The sequence below is a fragment of the Ranitomeya variabilis genome, chromosome 3, assembly GCF_051348905.1.
Source record: "Ranitomeya variabilis isolate aRanVar5 chromosome 3, aRanVar5.hap1, whole genome shotgun sequence".
NCBI lineage: Eukaryota > Metazoa > Chordata > Amphibia > Anura > Dendrobatidae > Ranitomeya > Ranitomeya variabilis.
This window is the reverse complement of record NC_135234.1, coordinates 70,356,294-70,383,437: the sequence shown is the minus strand read 5'-3', so window position 1 is coordinate 70,383,437 and position 27,144 is coordinate 70,356,294. Positions and strand designations below refer to the sequence as shown.

The window sequence follows — 27,144 nt, the reverse complement described above, 5'->3', positions numbered from 1 at the left end:
ATGAGATTTACATCAATTTTTGGTGATAATGCTCTGGAATTCTTGAACGTTAAAATCCATGTAAAAAGAGGAACAGTTAATCACGGAAGAGTAGAAAAAAAACAACTTCTACAAACACTAAGCTCCTTAACAGTGCTCATTCACGGCAAACGAAATCCGGGTTACCATTTAGCCAATTCTTACCATTAATGAAAATAAATAATGCAGAAAAAAATCTTTAATGCACAAGTAAAAGAATTAAAGGATACACTTCTCAATAGAGGATATCCCCTTAATATTTTACCCTCTGCAATGAGCAAAGTGAAATATGCAATAAAACCAAGAATATTCATGTTATACATGAAGATGATGCTGCAGATTCCTGGCAAAAGGATAATTTTCTGCCCATAAAAGAGCACTCATTGACTATATGCTAATCAATAAGTGCTCGTTTATGAGGGCAGGTACACACTGTGGTGACAAAGACTATTAGAACACTCGGCGTGTCCCAATGAGGCAGGCATGTTGTGGACAGCATGTGTACACCGAGAGATGTGCTGCCAATGGCTCCTCTGCACGCATAAATTACGTGACAAACAAGTGCTATATTTACCAATTATTGGCCAGCATAAAGACCTTTTGGATCAAAAGGTTTGGCCCCATAAAAGCCTCCACCTCCAGACAAATCGAACATGAAGAGTTAGTCCGGGCTGCAGCTGATCCTCATCTTCCTCTTCATGTTCGATTTATCCGAAGGCAGCGACAGTGATCCCAGCGCTGAATGGGCGCCAGCGTCACCACAAAGCATCACAGCCCCGGAGAGAGGGAGTGACGACATCGCAGGAACGGCGCCGGCACAGCAGGTAAATATAGGCTTTATTATTTTATTGGGGCTAAGAGAGGGGTATGAGAAGAAGTTTTCCAAGCAGTGGACATCTTCAATAATTGTATGTTCGCATGTTGTAAACTTGCGGATTTTGTTCCAAAAACTTCTGCAACGGTCCCATACATACCTGAAATTGCTGCAACAAAATCTGTAAGGTAAGAAGTTACGGTAACTCGTACTGCATTTTTAGCATGTTACCACATGACACTGGTACTGTCGATGTTCCGGTGGGGAAAAGTCCCCTAATTTACCCCCAAATAAAAACGATGACACTATACTTTGTTTAAATCAAGGCTGCTGTGGCCCAAATTATCCAAACATTCAATGTAAAATTCAAGTTAATATAATATTGGCAGGGTCCTTGAAGCGCCCAAAATCTGGTGATTACCAAACAAACCGTGAACATAATTAAAAGGTAATTCAACCATAATTACTTCCAGCCATTACCCCACTGGCTCGGGAGCACCATAACCCACTGACTCGGGAGCACCATAACTCAAAGGGTTCCATTATCCACTTCAAACTTGTGGGGATCCAATGCTGAAAATCCTCCCAAAATTCAACGAATCAAAAGCGTCTTATTTTCAATTGAGGAATCCATCGCCCCATGGATCCCCCAGACCAATTTAAAACCAACTTCAAGGACTCCCCCAACCACCAAAAGCCACCACATCCCGAGAATTGTTGCCAACAAACACAACCAGAATATAAAAACTTCAGGGTTGGCGGATGGGCCTTAACTTAACCCCCGATAGCGGGAGAGCGGAACCCCTCCCCTTGAGTGGCCATATAAATGCCACACTCAGCCCTACCCCACTGTCATGTGCCTTTGCTCCGGCCTTTCCTTTTTAAAAACTGTGGACTGAGGTGTGACAGAATTATTTAGTTATTAGATTGCTATCTTGCATTTGTTTTTTTAGATCCTTACCATAGAAATTATGCTTCTTATAATTTTTTATTTCAAACTAGCTGAAGAGCCCGGCGTTGCCTGGGCATAGTAAATATCTGTGGTTAGTTATAGCACCTCACTTCTCTTATTTTCCCATCACGCCTCTCATTTTCCCCATCACATCTTTCATTTTCCCCCTCACATCTCATTTTCCCCCTCACTCCTCTCATTCCCCCCTAACACTTGTCATTTCGACCTCACATCTGTCATTTTCCGATCACTCCACTATTTTCCCTCACTCCTCTCATTTTGCACTCACACCTTTTCATTTTCACCTCTCATTTTCACCTCAGTATATACATGTTTGTCATCTCCCTTATATATAGTATACACCTGTATGTCATCTCCCCTGTATATAGTATATACCTGCTGTGTGTCATGTCCCCTGTATATAGTATATACCTGTATGTCATCTCCTATATGTAGTATATACCTGTATTTAATCTCCTCCTGTATATAGTATATACCTGTGTGTCATCTCACCTATATATAGTACATATCTGTGTGTCATCTCCTCCTGTATATAGTATATACCTGTATGTCATCTCCTCCTGTATATACTATATACCTGTAGGTAATCTGCTCCTGTATATAGTATATACCTGTGTGTCATCTCCTCCTGTATATAGTATATACCTGTATGTCATCTCCTGCTGTATGTAGTATGTACCTGTATGTCATCTCCTCCTCTATATAGTATATACCTGTGTGTCATCTCTCCTGTATATAGTATATATCTGTGTGTCATCTACACCTGTATATAGTATATACCTGTGTGTCATCTCCCCTGTAAATAGTATATACCTGTGTGTCCTCTCCTCCTGTATATAGTATATATCTGTGTGTCATCTCCTCCTGTATTAGACCTCGTTCACACGTTATTTGGCCAGTATTTTTACCTCAGTACTTGTAAGCTAAATTGGCAGCCTGATAAATCCCCACCCAACAGGAAGCCCTCCCCCTGGCAGTATATATTAGCTCCTCACACATACACATAATAGACTGGTCATGTGACTGACAGCTGCCGGATTCCTATATGGTACATTTGTTGCTCTTGTAGTTTGTCTGCTTATTAATCAGATTTTTATTTTTGAAGGAGAATACCAGACTTGTGTGTGTTTTAGGGCGAGTTTCGTGTGTCGAGTTGTGTGTGTTGAGTTGCGTGTGGCGACATGCATGTAGCAACTTTTGTGAGATGAGTTTTGTGTGGTGACATGCGTGTAGCAAGTTTTTGTGTGTCGAGTTGCATGTGACAGGTTAGTGTAGCAAATTGTGTGCAGCAAGTTTTGCGCATGGCGAGTTTTGCTCGTGGCGAGTTTTATGTGTGGTGCCTTTTGAGTATGTGCAAGTTTTGTGTGAGGCAACTTTTGCATGTGTTGCAACTTTTGTGCATGTGGCAATTTTTCCGCGTGTGCAAGTTTTGCGTGTGGCGAGTTTTCCAGGAGGTGAGTTTTGCACGTGTGGCGAGTTTTGCATGTGGAGAGTTTTGCGCGTGGCGAGTTTTGAGCGGCGACTTTTGTGTTTCGACTTTTATGTGGCAAGGTTGGTGTATGTGTGGTGAAATGTGTGCTGAGGGTGGTATATGTGTTCGAGCACGTGGTAGTGTGTGGTGCATTTTGTGTGTGTGTTCATATCCCCGTGGTGGTGTGGTGAGTATCCCATGTCGGGGCCCCACCTTAGCAACTGTACAGTATATACTCTTTGGCGCCATCGCTCTCATTCTTTAAGTCCCCCTTGTTCACATCTGGCAGCTGTTAATTTGCCTCCAACACTTTTCCTTTCACTTTTTCCCCATTATGTAGATAGGGGCAAAATTGTTTGGTGAATTGGAAAGCGCGGGGTTAAAATTTCACCTCACAACATAGCCTATGACGCTCTCGGGGTCCAGACGTGTGACTGTGCAAAATTTTGTGTCTGTAGCTGCGACGGTTCAGATGCCAATCCCGGACATACACACACACACATACATACACACATTCAGCTTTATATATTCGATAGCGAAGTGTGAGTGAGGCAGAAGCTTTATAATATACAGTGTTTAAATATTTAGAAAATTTAATTTGGCATTTAAAGAGGAAGCATCACCTGATTTTTGTTTACGTGAACTTTCAATTGGTGATGCTCCACTGATTTTGAAATAATTTTTTCTTCGGTGCCCCTCTGTCCCAAAGCGATGATCCCAGGTAAAAAGGTGCAAATTGTCCCTCCAACCAGCTGGGAGTGTACCACACAACGTCTCCGCGGACACGGCCATGTTTGATTGGTCAGTATTGGAGAATAAGAAGCAAACGCTCACAGAGAAGTTCCGTGGTACTTGCCCGGTTGGTTGAAGGGAAAACTTGCACATTTCCAGGGATAGAATTGGAGCAGAAGGACATAGAATAAAAAAAACAAAAATCTTCCAGAATCAGTGGAGCAGCACCTATTGGATGAGGTACCCCACCTGAATGACAAAAAAAACAAACAAGTGGAAGGTCCTCGTTAATAACAAAGTGAATGAAAACAAGAATTAGAAAACAAAGGTGTCCATATCATTTACCACATCTTTTAATGACCGATACTTAAGAAATCATTTACTGTAAAAACAACATAATGGAAAAATATTTCGCAACACAGTGTTACCACACAAAACCGGTGGAAAACTAACGGCCCGCACAGCTTACAGGAACAATCACAGGAGGGAACAGGATACTTAGAAAAGCAGAGCTAAATAGGACACCTCACTGTGGGAAATGTCAGCTAGGAAGGAGACCTGACAGAGCCCAGGTTACCACACACTACATTGTGAGGACATCACAAAAGGTGCACATACGAGTTGAGGAATAACTGGAGCCTGAACGCTCTTTGTCAGGCAATGAATAAATAAGGCTTGGCAACAAACCATCCTGCGTTTCATAGCACTGGGCTATATAATAGCTGCTATTGTTATGGTTTCAAAACTGGAGTTTAAAGCTACTTTGTAACTTGCATCAGAATTTTCTTTTGTTCGGTTGATCAAAAATGGGAGTTTTTACTGACTTGAGGGCTATGTTTCCACCGTCAGGAATCCCTGCGCTTTGTACGCAGCGGATACCCCTGCTCTGCCCAAAGCGCCGCCTCCTGTTGTACGCACAGTTCATTGAACACATGCGGAATCATCGCATCATACTCTTAGACTGTGTTATTTATCTTGTGGAGACGGAGTGTCTCCACAAGATAAATAGACATGCTGCAGTCTGGAAAGACGCACCACATGTCCGGTTACGCAGGGCCGCTGGATGCGGCCGTGCAGGCATAGTGGAGACGGGATTTCATAAAATCCCCTCTACTATGCTGTAACATCTGGATGCTGCGTACATCCGCAGTTTCCAATCTGCAGCAAATACTGAAGGAATCCGGACAGTGAAAACATAGCCTAAGAGTTGGAAACAAGTTACAACATACTTGCACCCCATAACAGAAGTCCTCACAATCATTAGAATAGCGTTCTGAAGAACAGGGGCTGTCCTAACCAAACTACAACGATGTTCCATGCAGCCCCAACCTGAACAAATGCCTATTTCCAAAATGATCGTGTACCACACAGATTACCATAAGCACTGGAGATTTGGGATGCATTTTCTTCTATACATTTTCGGCCTTAGGCCACGTTCACAAATTCAGTATTTGGTCAGTACTTTACATCAGTATTTGTAAGCCAAATTCAGGGACAATCATAGAAGTATACTGGAAACACGTCACCACTTCAGCATTTATCACCCACTCCTGGTTTTGGGTAACAAATACTGATGTAAGATACTGACCAAATACTGAACGAGGCCTAACCCCATACAGGCCATTGCCACTACTGACCATGGCATCTATGTATGCACATTGCTTCTCCTAGTCCTTTGGCAATTCATCAATCCAGCTTATGACGCATCAAGCATTACTAATCAAAGGAAACAATAGGTTTACGATCCAGTGGTTTCATTGAAATATGTTGCATATGCATATAAAAAAAATAATTTTCTGCACAACAGTCCTAGATACTGAGAATCATACAATGGATACCTATGCCACGATGAAGGCACTTGGGCATCAAAATCATCAAGATCTGGTGCTGTCAGCTGCCCCTGTAACTGCTGACCACAGACGGCTCCGATGTGCTGGATGGGAGACGCTGCAGGCCATGTTAGCACATTTAGGCCACACAGGCTGCTCACAGCAGCATGAACAATATTCGGCCTGATATTTTACTGTATAATAACAGCCCCATGGGACACTTATTGTCCCTGCTGAATGTCTCTTCATGACGTTGCTCACATGTTCTCCAGGACAACATCCGGCTATCATTGCACCCAAGGCAAAAGCAGGACACATCACTGACGAGGGTAGACCTACATTCCAGCTTACATTGCGGTCTGACTCATAAATCAAGCGTTGTGCAAATGCCTTTTGATGGTGTGTGTAGACATTGTCGCCTTAGGCTTAGTAGGTGATGTCTAATTTCACTTGCAATACAGCATAGATCACTACGCTCCATCAAGGCGCAGCCTTCATGAGGATATATCACACTGGTCGGTCCTACTCCCAGGATCATGATGAGAGGTTCCAGAATGTAAACCAACTGGAGATCTCTAGTCTTTACTCCAGATACACCAACAGCTCGGTGTAACATTACTTTGATTGTGAAAGAAATATTACAATCATTTTTCCAAAGTGTCTCAGAAGCCATTTTTGTCCTACTCCCTGGATCATAGTGTGAGGTGGCATATTGTAAACCAGCTGAACCCCTCTAGTCTTTATAACACTAACAGTTAGGTGTTACATCGCTTTGATAGTGAAATCAGTTTTACAATCATTTTTCCAAAGTTTCCCAGAAGACATTTTTCAAGACAACAACTCCAAGCCTCATGATGTTCCTGCTACTGTGTACAGCCTAATATAAATAAGAGAACCCAGAGTTTTTAAATTCCAACTAATATCCCAAGAAAAATATCAAACAAATAACTAATAATAATATGTTTATTAATGCTACAAAAATGCAAGACATACACAGTACGTACAAAACAAAGAAAACAATACAACACAGTAACTGGATAGGTCTAATGGTCGATGATGCAAACTGGCAGGGGTAGGTGATCCACATAAGGGGAGGCACTCAAGAATAAAATATATGCCCAGCAATCATATATAATATGAGCTTAGTAGCATCATAGTGTGCATACAAAAGTAAATAATGAGCTGCCACGCAATAACCCCAAAATGACTGGGAAAGACAAACACACCCTAGATCCTGGGAAAAAAAGAATCTATCATAATACATGCCATGTGGCCAAATCACCAAATTCCCATGGATCCGGAGAGTAAAGTGCAAATAGTGCGCATAAAGCAAGTCTTACCCATGGATATCACACACCCGCTGCTCAGATACCCCAACGCGCGTTTCACCGCTGCTTCTTCAGGGGGCAGTGTGTAGATGTGCAAGATTACCGACTTAAATATCCCCATATGGAGGCTAAACACCTGCAGTGAATAAGGTTAATTCCAGCCGCATCTAGTGTGCGCATGGGGGCGGAGCCTAACGCGGCCGAACATCCTGTCAGGCGTCAGAGAGCGGTGAGTGTTGGGATAAGGTTCCCATGACAACGTATACACACACCGCCTCACAGAGACGCCGTCAGGGATGAAAGGCAGAGAAGGCATCAGCGCGCATGCGCTACCTGCGGCAAGGAACAACAACGCGTGGTTGTTCCTTGCCGCAGGTAGCGCATGCGCGCTGATGCCTTCTCTGCCTTTCATCCCTGACGGCGTCTCTGTGAGGCGGTGTGTGTATACGTTGTCATGGGAACCTTATCCCAACACTCACCGCTCTCTGACGCCTGACAGGATGTTCGGCCGCGTTAGGCTCCGCCCCCATGCGCACACTAGATGCGGCTGGAATTAACCTTATTCACTGCAGGTGTTTAGCCTCCATATGGGGATATTTAAGTCGGTAATCTTGCACATCTACACACTGCCCCCTGAAGAAGCAGCGGTGAAACGCGCGTTGGGGTATCTGAGCAGCGGGTGTGTGATATCCATGGGTAAGACTTGCTTTATGCGCACTATTTGCACTTTACTCTCCGGATCCATGGGAATTTGGTGATTTGGCCACATGGCATGTATTATGATAGATTCTTTTTTTTCCCAGGATCTAGGGTGTGTTTGTCTTTCCCAGTCATTTTGGGGTTATTGCGTGGCAGCTCATTATTTACTTTTGTATGCACACTATGATGCTACTAAGCTCATATTATATATGATTGCTGGGCATATATTTTATTCTTGAGTGCCTCCCCTTATGTGGATCACCTATCCCTGCCAGTTTGCATCATCGACCATTAGACCTATCCAGTTACTGTGTTGTATTGTTTTCTTTGTTTTGTACGTACTGTGTATGTCTTGCATTTTTGTAGCATTAATAAACATATTATTATTAGTTATTTGTTTGATATTTTTCTTGGGATATTAGTTGGAATTTAAAAACTCTGGGTTCTCTTACGTATATTCTGCTATTATATTGAGTTTTTCCTTAGAAATATGGTCATTGTACATTATCAGTTCTGGTATGTCATGATACTGTGTACAGCCTGTGTGGCTAAATGTGCTACTAAGGCCTGCACCATCGTGGACTTGTCTCCCATTCAGAACATCTTGGACGTCATTGATTGGCAATTACAAAGGAAGCTGCCAGCAGCGGATCTTGATTATTTGCATCCCAAGTGCAGTCGGCATAGTACAAAATTCCTCAGACTACTAATAACCTCAATGTCAACAGCCAATGAGTAAGTGTTGGGTATTTCTGCATTTGGTGCTCATACTCCACGCTGAAAAAAAAAACGATATTTTGAAAAGACAGTTACTTTTCTGCTTTTATCTGTACAGTTTATCCCCACTGAATATGTGTTCCACGAAAAAGTTCACCAGGTATGCAACTTGTGAGATGTATGCATGCCTTGAACAGCAGTTTGAGGGTGTATATGTCCGCTCTCGATGCCAGCGAGTTACACGTTTGGAAGCCCAGGTAATGGATCTAATTGTGCAGCTGTCAACACTCAGGAGCATTGCAAACCTGGAGAGGAGTTTAGAGCTCTAGGAGCTTGCGCTGGCTTGGGCCAGTGATATGGAGGAAGATGGAGGTGGGGAAGATCAGGACAGAAGCAAGCAGCTGGGTAAATGTTACAAGAAGGGGTAGGGGGAAAAGTGCCAGGGAGCCCAGTCCTGATCTGGAAGAACATAATAAATATGCCTGTTTGACTGATATTAGGAATGCAGACCCAGGACTGGGATCACTGCAGCAGGACGGTGCTTCTAGCAACCATGAAAACGACTGCTGGAGGAAGGAGTGAAATGGGAGTGTAGCAAAGGCCAGACAGATGTTGGTGGTAGGTGACTCTATAATTAGGTGGACAAACATGGTCAACTGCCGCTGAGACTGTGAATGCCGAACGGTGTGTTGTCTGCCGGGGGCTCGGGTTCGACATATTACAGATTGAATAGACCGATAGCTGAGGGGGGCTTGGGAAAACCCAGCGGTCATGGTACACATCGGTACCAATTACAAAGTTAGAGGGAGGTGGAAGGTCCTTAAGAATGATTACAGGGAACTAGGAGAGAAGCTGAAGGCCAGGAACTCCAAGGTGGTGCTTTCAAGAAATACTGCCAGTGCCGCGAGCGTCACTAGAAAGGCAGCGGGAGCTTAGGGAGATAAAGTGGCTTAGAAATTGGTGCAGGAAGGAAGGGTTCGGGTTCCTTGAGAACTTCTCTGTGGGCTACAGGCTCTACGGTAGGGACGGGCTGCACCTCCATGGGGAGGGTGCTGCTGTGCTTGGGAAAAAAAAGACGGATGGAGAAACTTCTAAACTAGGATCTGAAGGAGGGAGGGTAGTTGTGCTAATAAGGGGATAGATAGAGCAGACAGAGAGAGGGAGGCAGAAGGGGTAAATTAGGATTGGGGGAGGGGAATATGCAAGGAAAGCATGGAGCTGAGTAGGAGTAACAAATGTGCTAATAATATTAAACGCCTGCTGGAAATGCAAGAAGTCTAGCAAGCAAAATGAATGAACTAGAGTCTCTTATGACGTTCACAGAATACGATGTGGTAGGCATTACGGAAACATGGCTTGATGAGAGCCATGACTGGGTAACAAACGTAGAGCGTTACACTATATTTAGAAAGGATAAGAAAGATAAAAAACGTGGAGGGTGTGAAGGATGGAGGGTGTGCATCTTTGTAAAAACCACATTAAAGACCTGTGCTCAATGAAGACATTGGGGGGAGTTACAGCAATGCAGAGTCACTATAGGTAAATGTACATGGGGATGGCAATAATGGAAAGCTGCTAAATTGGAGTTTGCTACAAGCCTCCTAATATAGCTGGAGGGGTAGAGGATGAAATGCTGCAGCAAATTAAAAAGGCAACAAACAGTAATAGGGTTCTTATAATGGGGGATTTTAACTATCCAGACATTCAATGGGACATAGAATCTTCAGGTTGTGCTAGAAGCTACAATTTCTTATCCACAGTTGAGGACAATTACCTCTCAGCTGGTTGATGAACCAACCAGGGGAGGTAATCTGCTGGATCTGGTTCTGCCAGATAGACCAGATACAATTTCCGAACTACAGGTCAGGGAGTATTTTGGAAGCAGTGACCATAACATGGTAAGTTTCAATGTAATTTTCAATCAAACATTCAAAAAGGGGAAATGACAAAACCTGGATTTTTCAGAAAGCTGATTTCAACAAATTAAGGGAAGAGCTTAATTGTATAGATTGGGACCACATCATGGTAACTGGGGATATCGAACATAAATGGGGGATATTTAAGGAAATACTACTAGAATCCAGCAGAAAACTTATACTCTCTGGTAATAAAATGCCAGGCAATAAAAAGAAACCATTATGGATAAATAAGACAGTACAAAGTTTAATAAGACAAAAACAAAGGGCATTCAAAATCTTAAAAGTGGAGAATACTGAAATGGCACTTCAGGCGGATAGATCTAACTAAGAAATGTAAAAAAGGAATCAAGCTAGCAAAGTTATCTACAGAGAAACAAAATCGCCAACAACATTAAACTAAATCCCAATTTTTTTTTTATTAATAAATCAATGCCAAAAAGAAAAAATAGATAGTATTGGCCCCTTAACCCCTTCATGACCTGGCCGTTTTTTGCAATTCTGACCAGTGTCCCTTTATGAGGTAATAACTCAGGAACGCTTCAACGGATCCTAGCGGTTCTGAGACTGTTTTTTCGTGACATATTGGGCTTCACGTTAGTGGTAAATTTAGGTCAATAATTTTTGCGTTTATTTGTGAAAAAATGGAAATTTGGCTAAAATTTTGAAAATTTTGCAATTTTCAAATTTTTTATTTTTATTCTGTTAAACGAGAGAGTTATGTGACACAAAATAGTTAATAAATAACATTACCCACATATCTACTTTATATCAGCACAATTTTGGAAACCAAATTTTTTTTTGCTAGGCAGTTATAAGGGTTAAAATTTGACCAGCGATTTCTCATTTTTACAGCAAAATGTACAAAACCATTTTTTTTTTAGGGACCACCTCACATTTGAAGTCAGTTTGAGGGGTCTATATGGCTGAAAATACCCAAAGTGACACCATTCTAAAAACTGCACCCCTCAAGGTGCTCAAAACCACATTTAAGAAGTTTATTAACCCTTCAGGTGCTTCACAGCAGCAGAAGCAACATGGAAGGAAAAAATGAACATTTATCTTTTTAGTCACAAAAATGATCTTTTAGCAACAATTTTTTTAATTTTCCCAAGGGTACAAAGAGAAACTGGACCCCAAAAGTTATTGTACAATTTGTCCTGAGTACGCCGATACCCCATATGTGGGGGGGAACCACTGTTTGGGCGCACGACACGGCTCAGAAGGGAAAGAGCGCCATTTGACTTTTTCAATGAAAAATTGGCTCCAATCTTTAGCGGACACTATGTTGCGTTTGGAGAGCCCCTGTGTGCCTAAACATTGGAGCTCTCCCACAAGTGACCCCATTTTGGAAACTAGACCCCCCAAGGAACTTATTTAGATGCATAGTGAGCACTTTAAACCCCCAGGTGCTTCACAAATTGATCCGTAAAAATGAAAAAGTACTTTTTTTTTTTTTCACAAAAAAATTTCTTTTAGCCTCAATTTGTTCATTTCCACATGGGCAACAGGATAAAATGGATCCTAAAATGTGTTGGGCAATTTCTCCTGAGTACGCCGATACCTCATATGTGGTCACAAACCACTGTTTGTGCACACGGCAAGGCTCGGAAGGGAAGGAGCGCCATTTGACTTTTGAATGAAAAATTCGCTCCAATCGTTAGCGGACACCATGTCGCATTTGGAGAGCCCCTGTGTGCCTAAACATTGAAGCTCCCCCACATGTGACCCCATTTTGGAAACTAGACCCCTTAAGGAACTTATCTAGATGCATAGTGAGCACTTTGAAACCCCAGGCGCTTCACAAATTGATCCGTAAAAATGAAAAAGTACTTTTTTTTTTTTCCACAAAAAATTTATTTTAGCCTCAATTTGTTCATTTCCAGATGGGCAACAGGATAAAATGGATCCTAAAATTTATTGGGCAATTTCTCCTGAGTACACTGATACCTCACATGTGGGGGTAAACCATTGTTTGGGCACACGGCAGGGCTCGGAAGGGAAGGAGCGGCATTTGACTTTTTGAATGAAAAATTAGCTCCAATCGTTAGCGGACACCATGTCGCATTTGGAGATACCCTGTGTGCCTAAACATTGGAGCTCCCCCACAAGTGACCCCATTTTAGAAACTAGACCCCCCAAGGAGCTTATCTAGATGTGTGGTGAGCACTTTGAACCCCCAAGTGCTTCACAGAAGTTTACAACGCAGAGCCGTGAAAATAAAAAATCATTTTTCTTTCCTCAAAAATTATTTTTTAGCCCGCAATTTTTTATTTTCACAAGAGTAAAAGGAGAAATTGGACCCCAAAAGTTGTTGCCCAGTTTGTTCCGAGTATGCTGGTACCCCATATGTGGGGGTAAACCACTGTTTGGGCACACGTCCGGGCTCGGAAGGGAAGTAGTGACGTTTTGAAATGCAGACTTTGATGGAATGCTCTGCGGGCGTCACGTTGCATTTGCAGAGCCCCTGATGTGCCTAACAGTAGAAACCCCCCACAAGTGACCCTATTTTGGAAACTAGACCCCCCAAAGGAACTTATCTAGATATGTGGTGAGCACTTTGAACCCCCAAGTGCTTCACAGAAGTTTACAACGCAGAGCCGTGAAAATAAAACAGCGGATTTGGTTTTCCATAGGTTTACATGGAACTGTAAACCTGTTGGTAAACTGCTGCGGATCCGCAGCCAAATCCGCACCGTGTGCACATAGCCTAATTCTAAGGCTATGTGCACACGCTGTGGAAAATGCTGCGGATCCGCAGCAGTTTCCCATGAGTTTATAGTTCAATGTAAACCTATGGGAAACAAAAAACGCTGTGCACAATGCTGCGGAAAAAACTGCACGGAAACGCAGCGGTTTACATTCCGCAGCATGTCACTTATTTCTGCGGATTCCGCAGCGGTTTTACAACTGCTCCAATAGAAAACCGCAGTTGTAAAACTGCAGTGAAATCCGCAGAAAAACCACGGTGAATCCGCGATAAATCTGCAGCGGTTTTGCACTGCGGATTTATCAAATCCGCTGCGGAAAAATACGTGTGCATAGCCTAACCCTAGTTCTAACCCTAGTTCTAACCCTATGAGGGTGATAAAGGGGGGGTTCATTTACTATTTTTTTTTATTTTGATCACTGCACTGTGATAAAACCTATCACAGTGATCAAAATGTACATGGAACGAATCTGCCGGCCGATTCGGCGGGCGCACTGCGCATGCGCCCGCCATTTTGGAAGATGGCGGCGCCCATGGAGGAGACGGACGGACACCGGGAGGCTCGATAAGTATGAGGGGGTGGGGGGAGCACGGGGGGGGGGGGGGGGGGTGGATCGGAGCACAGGGGGAGCGGACAGGGGGAGCGGACAGGAGGACGGGGAAGCGGACAGGAGGACGGAGGGGAGCGGACCACAGAACGGAGGACTGGGGAGGAGATCGGTGGCGTTGGGGAAGCAGATCAGGGTTTCCAGCCATGGCCGATGATATTGCAGCATCGGCCATGGCTGTATTGTAATATTTCACCACTTTTCATAGGTGAAATATTACAAATTGCTCTGATTGGCTTGGCTGTTGAAAGTGCAACAGCCAATCAGAGCAATCGTAGCCACGTGGGGGCAAAGCCACCCCCCTTGGGCTAAAGTACCACTCCCCCTGTCCCTGCAGATCGGGTGAAATTGGAGTTAACACTTTCACCCGATCTGCAGGGACGCGATCATCCTGTGATACAGCATATGCGTCACAGGTTGGATTGGCACAGACTTTCATGACGCATACACTGTGTCACAGGTTGGGAAGGGGTTAAACGATGACAGTAACAAGATAATCACAGAGGATAAAGAAAAGGCTGAGATAATAAACATCCACTTTTCATCCCTGATCACCAATGATCTGTCTGATACACGGATCATTCAACGAGGCAAAAATCAAAATTCACAACCTGATATCACTAGTTTAACACACAAAGAAGTGCATCTATGTCTGAGCAATTTAAACATTGACAAATCCCCTGGCCCAGATGGCATACATCCACGGATACTGAGGGAATTGAGCTCAATAATTGACAGACCACTGTATCTCATTCTTAGACACTCTTGTAAGAGAGGTGGTGCCACAGGATTGGAGGATCACGTGGTACCGATATTTAAGAAAGGTAAGAAGGTGGATCCAGGCAACTACCATCCAGTAAGCCTGACATCAGAAGTGTGTAAAATTTTTGAGGTCATCATAAGAGATGACCTGCAGAAAGATATTGTAGATAATATAATAACTGACACGCAGCATGCATTCATAATGAATAAGTCATGCCTACCTAACATGTTGGGTTTCTATGAGGAGGTAAGTGCAAATCAGGATGTAGGTAATGTGGCTGATGTGAGTTATCTGGACTTCGCAAAGGCATTTGATACAGTTCCACATAATATACTGAAGCTACAGAATCGAGGGCTGGGGGAAACTATATGCAGATGGGTAAGGAATTGGCTAAATTACAGAAAACAAGGTAAGTTCTCTAAATGGGATATAGTGAGCAGTGGGGACCACAGAGATCCGTGCTAGGACCGATTCTTTTTAGCCTCTTTGTTAATGACCTTGCGGATGGGATTGAGAGTAAAGTGTCAGTCTTTGCTGACGACACCAAACTATGTAGGATATTAAAATCTGACCCTGACATTACAATATTGCAAAACGATCTGAATAAGATGACTGAATGGACAAACACTTGGAAAATGAGATTTAATGTAGATAAATGTAAAGTAATGCACCTAGGACAGAGTAACCCTATTGCTTCATGTACAATAAATGGGAGCATATTTTTTTTGAACAGGAGAAGGACCTGGGCATTCTGGTTACAAGTAAGCTGAGCAGCAGTACTTAATGTCAGGCAGCAGCTGCAAAAGCAAAGATGATTTTAGGATGTATAAAAAGAGCGATAAAATCCCACGATCCCGACGTATTATTACCACTTTATAAATCACTGGTGAGGCCACATCTAGAATAAGGGATACAGTTTTGGACTCCACATTTTAACCCCAGGAAGTATTTTCGTTTTTGCTTTTTCGTTTTTTGCTCCACTTCTTCTCAGACCCTTAACTTTTATTTTTTGGTTAATATGGCCACATGAGGAGTTGATTTTTGCGGGATGAGTTATACTTTTGAAAGACATCATTCGGTTTAACATATCGTGTACTGGAACACAGGAAAAAAAATTCCAAATGCAGTGGAATTGCAAAAATTGGTTTTGTGGTAAACAGTCCCTTTAATCATTCAGCGACGGTTCATCACTAAAATGCTGAATCAATTATTCCAGTTTCCATTTCCTACAAAACACAGATTACCAGGAATTGAACAAAATAAGGTAGCATAGAAATCACAACGTAAAGAAAGGCAATGACTTGTAAAACGATTGTAATCATGCACACCGTAAGTGAATTCTGCAAAACAATAAAATAAAATAAATAAATAAAACAAAAGCCGCATTGCGGGAATCCAGTGGAAATAAAATCCTCCTCCAAAACGGCATGGTCTGCGCAGTAGCAGCTCAGGGATAGCAGAGAGCTGCTACTGCGCAGGCAGCGCCATCTTGGAGGAGGAATTTTTTTCTTCTCCAGTAAGATGGCGCCGCTGTCACATACGCAGTAGCAGCTATCGGATCACAGTTAGAGACCCCGAATAGCAGCTACTCTGCAGGCGCCATTTTCAAATTGACTTATTTTTTCCCTAGCTGAATAATGTGAATAAAATGTATTATTGGCACATAAAACAGCTGATTATGCTTTAGAGCAGGTGCCACAGCTGGCACTTGGCTGCCCAAGGTTTTTTGTTTTTATTTTAAGTATGTACAGATATTCATTATGTAAACTAGGGGGCAGGTCAGTGAGGGATCAGCAGTCTGCATTATGAATATGTAATCAGACCACCACATGAAGACCCCCGTCCAGCCCCGCAGTAGGTTACGAGCATATCATCAGCACAAATAAAAAATTAAAGAACAACCATAAGACATATTTCATCAACCCAGGTATCATTTTAATCAGTATAATGGCGCCGACCTGACACTGTGTAGGTTACTGTGCACAATCCTGCTGACAGGTTCACTTTAAATGTGTCTATTAATATTAATGGTTATCATGCGTTTCCTACAATGTACAGAAAAGGCCTAGCCGATAACAAGTAACCTATGTAAACCAAGACTAGAATAAGCAGAGCCTAACAAAATCATGGTCCGGTTACAGATGGGCAAACCATACTGGGACTTCTAACAGAGGAAGTGCAAGAGAGACACAGATTTCAGACATCCAGTCTTGGAGGATACAACATTTTATGTAGGTGGTGACACACAAAATGACGACGGATCTATACAATGATCACTTACTTCAAGAGGATGTGAAACTTCTCATTGTAACACGACTTTAATTCTTTGATTGGGTCTGTGGGTAACCTGTGAAGAGAGAGACATGCTTTAACGCAAGAATAAATCTAAATCCACGTCTGCACATAACGACAAATATAAAAATTTACCTAAAACAATTCCTAATATTTGTCCATATTATTTGATTAACACGAAAATAAATCCCCAGACAAACTACAAACTATGCCACCAAAACTAAATCATAAATCAGGTATCATATAGACATTGACATATAGAACTGATAAATACTGGTGTTCAGCATCAAAAGGATCAGAACATATAAGAAGGGAGGGCGCACACAGAACTATAGGGTACAAAAAAGATTGGATCAAAATACAGCAATGATAAAAACACTTTAAAAGATACAAAGTAAGACTAAAACGCACTCTCCCTGACGAAGGCACGCTGACAAAACGCGCGTAGGGGTTGTGGCACCATAGCTGCTTACAGGTAAACCAGCATATTATATATATATATATACACACCACTATATGTTAATACCTTGGTTTTTCCTGTCCACCGCAATAGCCTTATGAACGATGCACTTTCAAGTAATTAGGTTTAAGCCGGCTTATTGTTGGTCACCATGTCTCGGTATATCTGTGTAAATATATTTATGCACAATATTTATGCTGCTATAATGCTATTAGTCCCTGTTCAGCTGTGGTGCCACAATAATTTTTGGCTCACCATTTAGTGTTTTGGTCTTACTTTGTGTCTTTTAAAGTGTTTTTATCATTGCTGCATTTTGATCCAATAAAGAATCTTTTTTGTACCCTATAGTTCTGTGTGCGCCCTCCCTTCTTATATGTTCTGACTGCTATATGTATCACCAATTATCTCAGAATGATTGCGAACACCAATTAAAAACCATCACCCGAATTTGACACTTTTTAAAGGGGTTGTCCAGCAAAACAAATGTTTTCCATTAGGAATTAAATGTAACATACTTTAACTCATAACTTAAACAAATTTCCTAATGTCCTTCCATTCTGGCTCTTCAATTTTAATTGGGCTTTGGCACAGAATAGAGCTTCTTTCCCCCCCAGACCAGTCAGTGACATGCTTGAAGGGGGCTGGCTGAAGGCTCAGTTCGGTAGCTAAGCCAATCCCCCTCAATGTTTATACATTGGCAGATTAAGGGGCTGGTTTAGCTACTGAAATGAGTTTTCGGCCACTCTCCTGTAATGACATCATTGAAAAGGATAAGGGGAAGAGGCTTCAAGCGAATCTGTCATCAGGATTTTGTTAAACTACAGGCAGTGTCAGGCTGGCAGTGTTAAACTGATTAAATGATGCCTGGTGTGAAGAGATGGACTTGTGGTTCTTGTGTAATCAGTGTTAGAAGTTTGCAGCTACCAATATGCTCCATTGCGGGACTGTAGGCAGAGTCTTATCTTCCTGCTCTAAGCCAGAGAAACCTTGGAAAGACCTGACCACAGGCCGCCCCCCGAACATGCTTCCTAGACATTATCTGACTACGATAGATGCATAGGCGGCGATTCATCAAGACTGGCATTCTGTCCGACAGGCTTAAAAAAGGGTGCGCTGGATCAAGATGCACCAACATTAAGGGGTATGTGCCAGTTAGTGAAAGTGGTACAGCTTCATTTGTCAGCGGTACTCAAAGTCCTCCCTGGCCTAGACCACTTAGTCCAACCCACTTTAGTTGGTGAAGCTGGAAGGATGGGGCCAAAAGTAGCAAAGTTTTTGCAACGAATACAATTTGCGCCAAATGTATGCAATATTTCAAAATAGTTTTATACCAGAATTCTGGCAAAACCTGATTGTTGAATCTGGGCCATAATCCTTTACATTTCTACTCTAAAAATATCTTGAAATATTTTTCAGGAATTAGAAAAACATGGCCTGAAAGTAGAAATGGATGGTGATGAGCTGCAATACCCAACACAGGGCTAGATCTTCCCTTCATCGTAAATAGATTTTCCTTGGTGGAAGTTTTCTAAAAAGACATATTCAGCCCCGGTGAATCTTGTCACAATGCTGAATGCAAAGGAAATATAAAGAGAAGTCGAGCGGCTCCTGAAGAGGTGACCCGTAATAATAAAGGTCAGTGCTCTTCAGATGTTTGGGGAATGTGTACAAAGTAGTGAAAGATCAAGCAGGTGAAAGCCCTGTCCAAATAAACTTAGGCCCCATAATGCCTCCATACACATTAGACTAAGGTCAGCTGAACCTGCCGGTAACAGCGACTTCGGCACACAGTCTAGGGTGAATGGAGTTCTCCCAACTCTCCCTTGACAAATAATGTTGGGGAGGAAGGAATCCATCATGTCTGATTTCAGAATGCCGATCCTTTTATTCTCCACACGGCAAGCCGCCACCAGAGGAGTACAGCAGCGGCTCTCTCGCATCAATGCTCGGCAGAGCGAGTGCTCCACAATATGGAGGAGTTGGGGCAGACAGCCGCCAGCTGAACGTTTGGATGAGCCATTGTCTGACCAACAGCCATCTACTGTACTGTGTATGGGGCTCCTTACAGTCTAAAAGGATTGGGGATGAAGATACAGAGCTGGCAAATAATATAAATTAGTTGGCACTGAAGAAAGTCATATGATGAATTACTGAGTAATTGGGCTTATAAAGATTAAAGGGAACCTGTCACCCCCAAAATCGAAGATGAGCTAAGCCCACCGGTATCAGGGGCTTATCTACAGCATTCTGTAATGCTGTAGATAAGCCCCCGATGTATCCTGAAAGATGAGAAAAAGTTAGATTATACTCACCCAGGGGCGGTCCGGTTCTGGTCCAATGGGCGTCGCAGTCCGGGGCCTCCCATCTTCTTACGATGACGTCCTCTTCTTGTATTCACGCTGCGGCTCCGGCTCAGGCATACATTGTCTGCCCTGTTGAGGGCAGAGAGAAGTACTGCAGTGAGCAGGCGCTGGGCCTCTCTGACCTTCCCCTGCGCCTGCGCACTGCAGTACTTTGCTCTGCCCTTAACAGGGCAGACAAAGTACGCCTGAGCCGGAGCCGCATCGTGAAGACAAGAAGAGGCCGTCATCGTAAGAAGATGGGAGGCCCCAGACCGCGACGCCCATAGGACTGGACCGCAGCGGGAACGCCCCTGGGTGAGTATAATCTAACCTCTTTTTCTCATCTTTCAGGTTACATCGGGGGCTTATCTACAGCATTACAGAATGCTGTAGATAAGCCCCTGATGCCAGTAGGCTTAGCTCACCTTTGATTTTTGGGGTGACAGGTTCCCTTTAATTTATTTCAGTTCTTCAATACAAAAAGTGAAACTCATTATATAGAGTCATTACAAACAGAGTGATCTATTTCAAGTGTTTATTTCTGTTAATGTTGATGATTATGGCTTGCAGCCAATGGAAACCCAAAAGTCGTTATCTCAGGAAATTAAAATACTTTATAACACCAGCTTGAAAAATGATTTTAAAATCCGAAATGTTGGCCTACTGAAATATATGTTCAGTAAATGCACTCAGTACTTGGTCGGGGCTCCTTTTGCATTACTTACTGCATCAATGCGGCGTGGCATGGAGGTGATCAGCCTGTGGGACTGCTGAGGTGTTATGGAAGCCCAGGCTGCTTTGATAGCAGCCTTCAGCTCGTCTGCATTGTTGGGTTTGGTGTCTCATCTTCCTCTTGACAATACCCCATAGATTCTCCATGGGGTTAAGGTCAGGTGAGTTTTCTGGTCAATCAAGCCCAGTGATACTGTTGTTTGTAAACCAGGTATTGGTACTTCTGGCAGTGTGGACAGGTGCCAAGTCCTGCTGGAGAATGAAATTTCGATCTCCAAAAAGCTTGTCTGCAGAGGGAAGCATGAAGTGTTCTAAAATTTCTTGGTAGACGCATTGACTTTGGTCATGATAAAACACAGTGGACCTACCCCAGCAGATGACATGGCTCCCCAAACCATCACTGATTGTGATAGACCTCCAGCAGGTTGGATTGTGGCCTCTCCACTCTTCCTCCAGACTCTGGGACCGTGATTTCCAAGTGAAATGCAAAATTTACTTTCCTTGTGGAGTGTGTTAATGACTGCCTTCTGGACATCTGTCAAGTCAGCAGTCTTCCCCATGATTGTGAAGCCTACTGAAACAGACTAAGGGACCTTTTTAAATGCTTAGGAAACCTTTTCAGGAATATTTTGTTAATTATTCTAATTTACTGAGATAATGACTTGAGTTCTCATTGGCTGTAAGCCATAATCATCAACTTTAACAGAAATAAATCACTCTGTTCATAATGACTCTATATATGAGTTTCACTTTTTGTATTGAAGAACTGAAATAAATTAACTTTTTGATGATATTCTAATTTTGCGAGAAGCACCTGTATATACACATAGAATAGATAGATATATAGATGTCACTGACACACACATATATATATCTATCTATCTATCAAGAAAAGCCGGCAATTCAGCTGCCACGTACTGTAAAATCACAGCAGGAGCCGACAGCATAGAATAGATGGATTACATAGAGTAAATACACATGGAATATATAGATATACAGGGGTCAGTGACATATAAAATTAGCACAGTGTGTGCCGCTCACTGTACATGTATTTAATAAAAGATTATTTTTCAGAAAAAATATGGCGTGGGCTCCAGTTTAATTTTCTTAACCAACAGAGGGAAAGTTGATGGCTGGTGGTATATGCTTATAGCCTGGGAAGGGGGTAATACACATGGAGCTTCCTAGGCTATTAATATCAGCTAACAACTGTATACTTAACCCTTACTGGCTATTAAAATGGGGGACCCTAAAATTGCCAATTGCAGCCTGTTGCGATGTTACACGCACGTCTAATAAAGAAAAAAAAAAAAAAAACTGAAAAAAAAAAAACGCTGACATGAGCTGCCCCAGAGATGAACACTGGGCCGAGTGCTTTGCGATGTTTTCTCACATAGCACTCGGCCGTATTCTACAGTAGTGAGACTCCGGCCTTATATGCAGGCTCTATGTGATGATAATATATGGTCATGGTGTGGCGGCAATATTTTGCAATGTAGTGTTATTGGTATATTGGTCTTGGTATGATGGGTGTGGGTCAGTAACACTATAGTACGTTATTTGGTAATTATATAACTCTTTTATAGAACATTACTAAGAAAATGTAGACCTGTTCATAGATTTTTACTATTTAATTTTTGTGGAGGCGATAATGTAGGGCTTAAATATGAACATGCACAGTAGGGTGGGCCCCAGGTGTAAATTCCACTTGTGGGCCCTCGTCGCCTCAGTCCGACCCTGGCTAGGTCTATGACTCTGATAAATAATATTACATTGTGTCTAACTACGCCTTATATAATGAAAGGACGAGTGTTATATTTTATTCCTTCTTCCACATTTGTTTATTAAAGGTGCAGACAACCTCTTTAAGGGGAATTTGTCAGCAGGTTTTTGCCACCCTGTCTGAGAGCAGTATAATATAATGGCAGAGACCCAGGTTTCAGCAATGTGTCACTTACTGATTGCTGTAGTTTTAGTAAAATCCCAGTTTTATCTGCTTCAAATCTAGCAGTTCTCTGACTGCTAAGCGCTGTGTAACCCCGCCCACACCACTGATTGGTAGATTTGTCTACTCTGTACATTGGCAGAAAGCTGCCAAGCCAATCAGTGCTTGGGGGGCGGGGTTATATGACGCACATGAATATGGAGGTCTACATGGCAGCTCAACAGGTTTACAAGTGAATCTCCTGCTGATAAAACAAAAGATTTTATCAACACCACAACAAGCAGCCCAGTAAGTGACAAATCCCTGGAATCAAGGTTTTTGTCCCTTCATCATACTGCTCTCAGATTAGGTGCAAAAACCTGGTGACAGATTCAGTATTTAATTAATTTTAGATCAATCATATGCAAATAATACACAATCATAAATACATAACACCTGCATAAAATAAAAAGAAGGTTCATAAAACAGTACAGTAATTAGACTATGCTCTTAATAGGTTTCAATATGTATTATCACATGAACCAGGAAAGCTTTTCAACTTTTGAAAAGAGAAAAAAAAAGGGGGAAAAAAAAAAAAGTATCTAGTCCCATCAAGACAACCTGTGTGCCAGGTGAGGTTAGTCCGCTGATCAACTGAATGCCGTGGGTCCAGCTTCATAACCTCCTGCATCATCAGATGTTATTGCAGCGCTAAGCTCTAGCAATCCGTATATTTACGCCACAGGGAAAATGTAGTTTACCCACATGCCAGCCTGTCAAATGAATACATGGACAGACCAGATTAGGGCTACGCTTTGCTAATATCCCTCCGATCTGGCTAATAGTTGGCAGAGAGGTGGTACTGATGCCCAAAATAAGTCCAGCCAGAACGGGGTCGTCTTGTTGAGACTTTATACCAACATCAAGTGAGATTGCAGAAATTATTATTCCGATCTACTAGGTCGATGAAACACGGACCATTCTTGGGTCCCGATCAGGAGACACAGCGACTGGGCCACGGTTTGCGATCTGAGCACGGTCCGTGTTTCACCGACTTGTGAAATCAGTCTTATGATGAGTGATCAGGAACACGGGAGCCATCACAAAAGGTCTTTAAAATCGCATACAATCAAATAGATTACATATAAACATATTTTTGCCCACTGATTTTGTTAACTACAAATGGATTTCTGACTATAAATGATTGCGTTTCCGTGACTGCTCATTCTTATCAGTATCCATTAGTCGCAGTAGCGCAGCTGGATTGATCTTTTCATTATCAGCGCTGGACCAAAGCCAATATTTCACATTCTAATCTTTATTTAAGGAGACAAAGCTATCAAAACCAATAATCATTGACATTTTAATTAGATTAATAAATGTGATAAATCAAAGAGAGAATTGGTAGATTTGTCGTTTTCTTATCTGCAGATCAACAAAGGAAGCTTGAAATTGTGAAATAAAAATGGAACTTAAAAACTTACAGAACAAGACTGGTCATCATGTTAGAGGATTTCACATACAGGCTAGGGCTGCACACCGACACGGGTCGCGCATCAGAATGATCATGGTGTCACACTGCAACATCACATCTAATGATGATCAATGAGGTCAAAGAAGCATTCCCATGAAGTTTTTATTTATTATTATTAATAGTAGTAATAATAAAACTATGTATATGTGCATGTATTGTGTGTAAGTGTATTAATATGCTCATCTACCGTCTCCTCCTCTTCTCAGTAACGTCACTGCTCTTCAGGCACTACAGATCACTATGTGTGAGCCAGAAGCAGGGCTGTGGAGTCAGAGTCTGTGTCCATTTTGGTGGAGTTGGTAAAAAATGGAGTGACTCAGACTCCTAAAATACCGTATATAATAAATTGCGTACAGTAGTTCAGTGCAGGATGTGCTGTAAATGTTTTCATAAGAATTAGGTAAAGTTAAGAAATGTCTGTTCCGTTCCTGATCTAAGGATCTGGGCTTTTAGAGGAAATGAATCTGTGCTGCACTTTATGCACATGCTCAGTGGTGACCAGTGCTGTGGGGTCATAGGGGAGATGAATCTGTGCTGCACTTTATACACATGCTCAGTAGTGACCAGTGCTGTGGGGTCATAGAGGAGATGAATCTGTGCTGCACTTTATGCACATGCTCAGTAGTGACCAGTGCTGTGGGGTCGTAGTTGAGGTGAATCTGTGCTGCACTTTATGCACATTTTCAATAGTGACCAGTGCTGTGGGGTCATAGTTAAGATGAATCTGTGCTGCACTTTATGCACATTTTTAATAGTGACCAGTGCTGTGGGGTAATAGTTAAGATGAATCTGTGCTGCACTTTATGTATATGCTCAGTAGTGATCACTGCTGTAGAGTCATAGATGAGATGAATCTGTGATGCACTTTATGTACATGCTCAATAATGACCAGTGCTGTGGGGTCATAGTTAAGATGAATCTGCGCTGCACTTTATCTATATGCTCAGTAGTGATCCCTGCTGTAGAGTCATAGATGAGATGAATCTGTGATGCACTTTATGTACATGCTCAATAATGACCAGTGTTGTCGGGTCGTATTTAAGATGAAACATGCTGCACTTTATGCACATGCTCAATAGTGACTAGTTCTGTGGAGTCATAGATGAGATGAATCTGTGCTGCACTTTACGTACATGCTTAATAGTGACCAGTGCTGTGGGGTCGTAGTTGAGATGAATCTGTGCTGCACTTTATGTACATGCTCAGTAGTGACCAGTGCTGTGGGGTCGGAGTCATGGAGTAAGAGTCAAGGAAATTGAGGAGTCGGAGGTTTGGCTTACCGACTCCACAGCCCTGGCTGGAAGTCTCTTTTACAATGTAAGTCTATGGAGTCTTGTTCTGACGTTCAATAGGCTTACACTAGAACAGCTACTTCTAGGTTATGCAGAGCGCAGCATGACCCGGAGTGTCTGCAGAGCGGTGTTGTCAGAGAAGAGGAGCAGAGCGGCGATGGATTCCGGTGAAGGTGGTGGTAGAGGAATATATTAATACAGTCACATAAATACATGTATTTAAGTAAAAGAAAACAAAAAACTTCACGGCAAGACTTCTTTAAGTTGCAACTGCTGCCAACCTCGAAGAGACTGTTGTTAAAAAACAAAAACTAGGATTCTCTCTTGCAGCACACACATGACTTTTCCCCCCCACAAAGACTTCAATCAATTTCTACAGCCAAATTTCATCTGTAGATTTGTCTCACAAGTCATGCACATTGCTGGTCCGAGTCTGTTGTGTGACCGGTGTGGTTGTGTTGCCCTGTCCTAATCGAGTGCATGTTAGTAAATCAGAAATTGCAATGAAAACGTCAGTTTAGGCATTATGATTGTGGACGTGGTTATGTATAAAACAATCACGGCAGGTTTTCTTATTTTCATTGATCCAAGCGCAGATAGTCTTGACTAAAAATATTTTAACATTTATTGTCTAAAGCTCTTCATTAGCACTCCCGCAAAAAATGAGCCGAAATGCACATTACCTCCTGAATTTACATTAACGAGAAGTGAGGAATACACAGGAGGGGGTACGACTGCAGGACATGGCTACACATGTAGGCAGTAACCATGAAGGCATGTGTCTGCACAAGAGATTTACACAATAAAGTCTATGTTTAATCAAGACTAGTTGGCCAATTGGACACGCCGTACATGAGAATACACCTTCGACGTCCTGATAAAATAATATTGCATATTTTGGTTAGCATTTTGCATTCGATATTTCTCTCTATAGGTTTTATTCCGGATTTTGGCTTACAAATACTGAAGCAAACTGTTTCCAAAATGTGCAAGCGTGAAGAAGAAAGCATGTATAAAAAAGAGCGAACCGAAGAACACTAACCAACTGGAAAGAAAGAAAAGTAAGCTTCTGCATACCTACGGAAGAAAAGCAAATAAACACGCAAGTAAAGCATTCATCCGCAGGTAATTCAAAATAATAGGAAGAGAAAGGTTTTTCTGATTATAAGAGTATTTTGATGAAAGGGTCTCAGTGAATATACCTTATTGAATATCTCACAGATTCTGCAGTCGATGATTTGAGTGTGGTGAAAGGCTCTTGTAGAGACACAATGGACCTGCTCATAATTTCGTAAGTGACAGGATTGAGACAAAGGAAAAAAAAACAGTTTTGTAATTTGTGCTCACAAATCATTATTACAGATACATGAGTGAGGCAGAGGCATGTGTACCCCCGTCCGAGGCACAAAGAGGTCACTTGTCAGGTGTTGGATGTTAGCAGCTTTTCATTTTACCTTGCTTTACTACACTTAAAGGCTATATACACCTTGGCACAGGATTTGTATTGTTTATTTGCATCACTTTTTATTTCTAAATAGTCTTCATTAACAATTTTTCTACCAATTATGCAGCTGTGGTCCGTCTGTCCGTCCTTTATCTACCTGAGTGTTCTGCAAAAATATTCTCAGTGTTAGACAGAACAGTAGAGAGGAGGTTTTATATAGATCTGCAGTGGAAAGGGGGAAAGTATGTACAGTCTCAGTGAGAGCAGAGAACACATGCTAAGTAAATGTAGTGGAAAAAAGAGCAGTACTGGAGCTGTGCTGACACGAGAGCCGCACCTTGAACACATGCAGACCTGACATCCAGTCTGTGTGACATAAACTAGCACAAAAGTCTGACACCTGGACCAAGCTGCTAATTGTATGTCATAGGATCTGAAACTGAATGAAGACATGGAGATTGCAGAATTAGCACAATATTGTTAACTTAAAAGTAAACACATTGTTTTCCGTTTCGAAGGTGTCCATAGCCTTTAATTATGTTGAAG

At 42.2% G+C, this 27,144-nt stretch overlaps 1 protein-coding gene across 5 annotated transcripts in view; it reads right to left on the bottom strand.

Moving 5' to 3' along the window:
- The window catches only part of ST3GAL6 (ST3 beta-galactoside alpha-2,3-sialyltransferase 6), a 163,132-nt gene that overhangs the window by 48,538 nt on the left and 87,450 nt on the right, over positions 1-27,144 (bottom strand). For 3 of the 5 annotated variants that reach the window (XM_077294120.1, XM_077294122.1, XM_077294121.1), the window contains exons 4-5: positions 26,357-26,431; positions 16,860-16,925 (exon numbers count right to left, since the gene is read on the bottom strand). In XM_077294120.1, coding sequence (XP_077150235.1) covers positions 16,860-16,925; positions 26,357-26,431 — 141 coding nt within the window. The remainder of the gene's footprint in view (positions 1-16,859; positions 16,926-26,356; positions 26,432-27,144) is intronic. The other 2 variants (XM_077294123.1, XM_077294124.1) reach the window with 1 other exon arrangement.